At 35.2% G+C, this 7,248-nt stretch overlaps 1 protein-coding gene across 1 annotated transcript; it reads right to left on the bottom strand.

Moving 5' to 3' along the window:
• Positions 1–2,265: 2,265 nt before the first annotated feature.
• Positions 2,266–3,440, bottom strand: LOC130979666 (abscisic acid receptor PYR1-like). The gene has a single exon (XM_057903153.1). It carries the CDS (start codon positions 3,358–3,360, stop codon positions 2,704–2,706), a length of 657 nt encoding a protein of 218 aa, XP_057759136.1. The 5' UTR covers positions 3,361–3,440; the 3' UTR covers positions 2,266–2,703.
• Between the last annotated feature and the right edge of the window lie 3,808 nt (positions 3,441–7,248).

Genomic DNA, 7,248 nt, shown 5'->3' with positions numbered 1-7,248 from the left:
TAAACCTTATTGGGGGCCCGGGCCCTTAGGACTGTGAAGGAGACTGTTAAGTAGGATACAACTAACTATATGAGAATGGGGACTGGTTTGCCTTCAATTGGGAATAACAGCCACATTTTAACCACAAGCTCGAAGTGGAATTGAAGGCTATAACAACTTGCCACAAATGGGGTCCTTTTTAATATTTTAGCTGCTTCCCTAGAAATTCCCTCTGCTCTTCACTCATATTATTACATATAAAAGATGCTATCCATATATCACTGAAATAATGTCCCTACTCATACATTATTACTCTACAAATATAAACACTATTTAAAATATATTTATACTTCATTTAACATTGAATAAAATCAACAATTTTAAAATGAAAATATGCTAATTAATATTTTCTGGTTTCAAAAAAAATTGAGGAACCTTTTTTAAATACTATAGTACTATATCCAAAAAGAATAAAATAATTTTGAATCACCTTAGATTAATTTTTTATTATTTTCTAAATATTTTGTATTTCATAATGCATTGTATAAGTAGGCTGATTTTTTTTTGTTATGGAAGAGGTGAAGGTGTTGTGTCGGGTTATGGATGATGGAGGTGTTACACCAATTTGTAGGACAACTTTTTACTCAGATTTGATGTTAAGAAATTGGACATTCCAAGTTCTTTGTTTTTAAGTTTTTGGAAGCAAATCGGAAGGTCCGTTTTACATGGAGGGATGATCTGAAATTCACATAAAGTAAATCGGACCTTGCGATTTTTTCATGATCAAAAATTTTTTTTGATGATTTACATGAAATCGAATAGTCCATTTTCTCTGTTAATTTACTTTTTGAATTAAGTTTAAGAAATTGCTAAATTCGAATTGTGCTTGACACCACACTAATGTTAAGCACCACTCCTCTCCATATCCAAGTTTGCCTAGATAATCAAATTAAAAAGCAGTATAAGTATCTCTTATAGCTGAAGTAAATTATAAATAACAAATAAAAAAGTAAAGTACTGTAAATTAATCTCATGCTGCAATATTCTAGGAAAGTGATGTTGACATAAATATTACCGCTTCTAGATTTGGTAGTGTTATATTATTTTATTTTTGACGAGGATAAGAAAATTGTTTTTATTAGCAGTGTCACACCCTTGTTTTGTATGAGAAACAAAAATGAAAAAGCTAAGGGAATGGTAAGTGGGTCTATCCGTTAATGAAGACTTGTTATAGCTATTAGCTAAGCTGCGTGAGTGGTAGGTTGATCTACCTCTGCCTTGTTCATTCGGGTTCTAGAACCCGACCCATTTACCATGTCATTTTTGGCTATAATGTTGCATTCGAAGTCGTTTAATTTTGGCATGCATCACTGATGTGATCCTTCATACCTCTGACATGGTTTCTGCCTATTTCTGATCCTACCTATATCATTTAATAACTTACCTTATCCCTCCCCTCCCTCCTTTATGACCTTGTTATGTTATCACTCTAGGTTTTACTTGCCGTACCACTATTGAATATTGATCATCATACTTTCTAATTTACATTATTAGCTACATTAATTGCTGTTTAATTTGATTCTTGTCAATATAAAATAAAATGATTATGGGTGGATTCCTAAAGTAGATGTCTAAAAGTGAGTATGAATCTTGGAGAAAGAAACTTGTAGTAGTGGCATAAAGTAAATACTACTTGATATATTTTGGGAAGATTTTCAAATATACCGTTAATCTTCATTATATATATTATATATATTTTTCATAATTAAGATCAACGATTAAAAATTACTGATAAATCACTACGACGACACACTTAAAAGTTTTCCTATATTTTAAGTGTAGTACGGAAATTAAATTAAAATCAAGGACTAAAACGAGTGAAATAGCTAATTTTATGATACACTTGAAACGGTGTCCAATTTTTTGTCCCAATTCCATGAAAAAGCTTTGTATAGCACTGGTTGTTCCTATCACATAAATATCCATCGTAAGAATGCAAGCGAGTCCAACCTCAATGGGAAAAAGACAAAAAGAATTGGATTCTAGGCACCACCACTCCTGACACTTCGTTCTGTATACAGTATAAAAGCGACCGCCATACCCACATTATTTACCCTCTCATCTTTGTGAAGATAACTCAGCTCAGTCACATGATAATTGAACTAGAAGCTCATTGGTAGCTGAAATTTTTATTTTGAAAATTAGTTAAGAAATAGTAACCATTTACTAACATTTCTAGCAATTTCTTCGTTGACAAATCCTACTAGTCTAATGTGAATTACAAAATGAAAGAGCAAATGATCATTCATATATTCAGAGGGAATGATTAAAAGGGAAACATGATGAAACTGATCCACAAGTCAACATTTCCTGTACAAAAGTGCATTGACCAAAATGCCCTCGCCCATTTGTAACAATGACTCTCAACGTAAAAACAAACACAGACGAGGACGCAACGCTGGTGACTCAGTGATGATCACAGCTTCCACCATCACCACCACCACCGTCAACAACAAAATTCCTCAAAAGAAGAAGAAATGAACAAAAGGAAATAAGGAGAAAAACTTCTGAATTCGGAGTTGCTTTTCTCCTTTTTTTTTTTATGTATTCCAATTTCTTTTTTTTTTCTCTCTTTTTTCAATAAAATCGGGGTTCTGAACTTTCAGTTTTGTTTTTTTTTTTCTTTTTCCGCCGAAGGAACTGTGTGATGACTTACCGTTCCTGTTAACCGTCGCCGTCACGGTTCATGCCTTCCGTGACGGACGCGAGTTTCTGGAGGTTGAGCTTCACGACGGTGTCCGCAAAGAGACGAGTGTCCTCCTCGGTGTTCCCTTCCGGCACGTCAACGATGTACGATTCAAGAACAACGGAATAGATCTTCCCTCCTCCTCCGCCGCCATCGCGATCCTCGAAGCCGTGGACGGTGGTGACGGAGCGGTAATTGCGGAGTCTGTGCTCACCGCCGATGATGCTGAAGCCAGTGACGTGTTTGTCGTCGTCGAGGAGGTCGAGGCGCTCGGTGGAGGTGGCGGCTGGGAGGCCGGAGATGACATTGACGTCGCGGGTGCAACCGACGGCCATGTGGAAGGGTTCCTTGACGGCGCAGCTCTTGATGAAGTGCTTGTAGGTTTGGGGCTTGTCGAAGCGGCGAACGATGGACCAGACGACGGAGGGCGGCGCGTGGATGCGCTGCGCGAGGAGGGAGGAGCATTGGCCTGGTCCGAGTAGGTACGTGTGGTGGTCGGAGATGGAGTGCTTTAGGGATTCGAATTCGTCAGCTGTGAGTCCTGAGGGGAGGGTGAGGTTGTGGCGCGTCGGGTTCTTGTCGGTGGAGTTTTCACCGGCGGCGGCGGAGGAAGGGCTGCCCTCACCTTTCTCCATCTGTCGATGAGAGAAAGAGAGGAAGAGAGAGTGTGTGTGGGTTTCTTGAGAGAGAGGGAGAGGGAATGGGGTTGATACTTGATTTGAGAATGAGAGAGAGGGAAGGGATATTTTGAGGGAAGGGAAGGGGTGAATGTGGAAATTCACATCATTACTCCGTTTTAAAGAATATATAGAGAAAAATTGGATATAAAGTATACACAATACAAAATTACAAGGTTAATTATATTGATTTTGTTAAGGAATTAAGCTTTTTTAAACACAGAAAAACATTAACTATATTATATGTAAAAAAAATTCAAGTACTAATAAGCCACTTATATAATGTGACTAATTATTTCTGGTTGTTAGAAATTAAAATGTTGAGATAATAAGGATGTGTAAATCAATGTTAAATTGTTAACAAAAGAAAGGATAGTGCTAAAATAAATGTACTCTTACTACAAGTAGGAAACTTCAATAAAAGGTATCAATAACTAGTCACATTTATTGATGAGTAAATATGAAAAAAATAAAAAAATAAAAAACAAAAATATATTTTTCTCTCATGTTTTACTCTTCTATATCTTTTTCCCTCTAAAATAAATCTTACAATAAAGAGATGAAATCTCAAAAAATGGAGATTGTTGGTAATCTTGTTGTATTTGATTTTAAAAATAAAATAAGATAGAATATGAGAACATGACAAAAAATATAGATATATAAAAAGTAATTTTTTATATTTTTTGGTGATAAAATAATATAAAATAGAATAAATAATAAAAAAAATAATTTAACTTTATTTTTTTCTTCATATTAAATTAAAAAATAAAATAATAAAAAGTATAATTATAAAAATTTGATAATGACAATAGAAATAAAATAGAAACAATAAACTATGTTTTTGCTCAGTATTTCTGCGATTTTTTTCCAACAAAATATAAAATATATTAATTTTAGTGTCTTAAGACACAATTTTATATTCATGTTTTATCTGTCAAATACGATTTTACATTTTTGTACCTAATTTTTACTATCTTTGGTTACAAGGCGTCCTACATAAATAATTGGCTTGTAAAACAGAAAGTTATTGCTAGAATATATGATGATTGGGAAGAGTCATATAACGAGCTTTCTCATTGGTTATTCGCTATGCAGATGTACTTGTCTGGTAAGATTTATTTCAAGTTTGGTTATTCACTGTTAAAAAATTCAGACATGTACAATAAACCAACTAATTATGTCTCTTTGGGTACTTAAGTGCAACTAGTGACTCAGTCCTGGCCTGGTTTCACCGACACGGTCATATTTCATCGGGTCTTTTGGACGTTCCCACCGTGTATTGAGCCTTTCAATCATTGCAAGCCACTTATTTCCATTGATGACACTCACTTATATGGTAAATACGGTGGGACCTTGTTGATGGCCATAACTCAAGATGGCAACGCAAACATTCTGCCTATTGCATTTGTCGTTGTTGAGGGTGAGACAAATGAGGTGTGGTCGTTCTTTTTGTTGTACCACCCGATCCACCTGATGCCACTTAATGATAGCGAAGCAAATCAGCAGACATACAACCGCCGCCGATGCCTCTGCCTCAATTATTGCTGATGGAACTAGACCAATCAGCTGTGGGTCAGTATACGGCGTCCACTCAACCTGTTCACAGAACACATATAAATGACGACATTCAAATTTCAAATGAAAAGTTATTAAAGTAAAATAGGTTTAAATATGTAAAACGTAGATATTTATCACTTACATTCAACATCCCAATCCCGTTCAAGGTACGCCTATAATGTCTAAGCCTGCTCTTGCTCGCCTCTGGCATTGTCCGGCCGGTGCTGAATCCACCTACAATACTAACTACAATATTGTTTTATCGTTCAATTTAATTAACTAAGTAATAATAATACGAAAGGTTATTATAAGTATTTATAATACCTCTCCATCAGGAAAAATCGACGAGTATCAAAGTCGTTGGACTGTAGCAGCGGAATATGGTGATAAGCCCACGACAGCAGCAAGTTGACGCATCCACCCAAATTACGCTGACCATGCTCCATGGTCCGATGTATCTGGCGGTATAGTCATGCCAGCACAGCCGAGCCCCACAATAACCAGTCACACGTATCAAGATCCTCCAGTAGGGGAGCCACCTGATATGCACCCAAGAGTCAGATGCATCTGGGAATAGGAAGCTCCCTATCAACTGCATGATGTACCCTCTCGTGTACCTCATCAGGCGCTCCTCTGTGGCGTCCTGCTCCAACTCTCCACAAACCGTGTTGTGGAACCAAGTGAGTTTCACAGTCTACTTCGTCTGTAATTGTTTGTCGTCTGGGCCGGGAACAACACCCAAAATCTGCTCACATAACTCCTCGATGATGCGTCCCTGATGGTGGTGCTCCCACCCACCAATACATCTACTCACAGGATCACCGTCGATTCTGAGTCCCAGCTGATAGGCCACGTCCTGTAGGGTGATAGTCATCTCCCCGCACGATAGATGAAATGTGCAGGACTCAGGCCTCCACCTCTCTATCAAAGACGAGGCAAACGGTTAATCGTGCTTGAACTCGACCATATAGACCGCATACTCAAACCCGACTCGTCTGAGATATGGCCTAATATACTCTAGCGGCCGTGTCATCAAATTTCTCCTAGTGCGCAAGATTTGAGGCGCCTACCAAACCGAAACAAAAAATAAAAAAAGAGGACGGTGAACACATAAAAAATAACAAGTTCACTGCTTATTAATTACAATAAAATAAAAAAACTTGTTAAAAATGTGTACCACTCGATCAAACCTGCTAGTAATGTGTTCTGCGTGATCTCATCGGTACATCTCACCCTCATAACCTAATAATTGCTCTTCCATCTAAACACAATCTAGTAAAATGAAATCACACACATTGAACTCCGTTCCTTTTACGTTAATTAAATTATTAAAAAATTATATATGTAAATCCAAAACAGTTTATAAACTTAGTAACTCTACTTCTGCCCTGCTAACTGACGCCATCAACTAACTAGTTAATCAATAAATAACTAATTAATTATTCCACTAACTACCTTTCGATTCACAATTTAAACTAGTTTTCTGACTAAGCTAACTAACAATTTATTTTTGTTATACTACTTAATATGTTATAGACAATAAGCAACAACTATACTTCAAAACAATAACATAAAAAATTTAACTAACATAAAAATAGTAAATATGTAATAACTAACATGCAAGCTATAAGTAATAATTTTATTCAACATGTAAACAATAACTCTAATTAAGCTAAAAAAATTAACACTAATTAATCTATTATTTACTGACCTGGAATTGAGAATACTATCCACAATAAATTTTAAAGGGCGTCGAAAAAACAAAATAAGAGGAGGAACAGAATAAATTTGGAAGAGAGTTTGGAAAAGAAAGTGACAAAAACAAATATCCCCACTAATATAATAGTGCGCCGAATTTTGTATAAATTATAGAGTTTTGGGAGTATGGCAAACTTGTCTTAATTACTAAAAAAAAATCGTATTTCTAAAAATAAAGCTAAAATATTTTGTTTCGAAAATTATTAAATTTTTTTTATTTTATTTAAAAAAAAAAAATCTGAATAATGATTTGGCATAGCACTCTCTCATAAGTCATAACCATGAAATTGAACCCTTTTTTTCTTTTTATAGAATTAACATTTAACACGATATAAATTATGTAATGGAGCTAATAACAGAAATAACGTAATGGAAACTGAAATCATCAAAATATTTAATTTCATTATAGTTCACTTTGAATTATATATATATTATACAATTTGTATGTACTATCAATATAAATATATTTTATACAAATATCAAAGCATATATTATGAAAGTAGCTCTATTTTTTAAGTTATCTAAAAGAAA

Source organism: Arachis stenosperma, chromosome 5 (assembly GCF_014773155.1).
Source record: "Arachis stenosperma cultivar V10309 chromosome 5, arast.V10309.gnm1.PFL2, whole genome shotgun sequence".
Taxonomy (NCBI): domain Eukaryota; kingdom Viridiplantae; phylum Streptophyta; class Magnoliopsida; order Fabales; family Fabaceae; genus Arachis; species Arachis stenosperma.
Note: the sequence above shows the minus strand (reverse complement) of the source record. Positions and strands in the feature narration are given on the sequence as shown.

Excerpts from the sequence above, each read along its gene's own strand:
- LOC130979666 (XM_057903153.1), bottom strand. The coding sequence starts at position 3,360 with ATGGAGAAAGGTGAGGGCAGCCCTTCCTCCGCCGCCGCCGGTGAAAAC.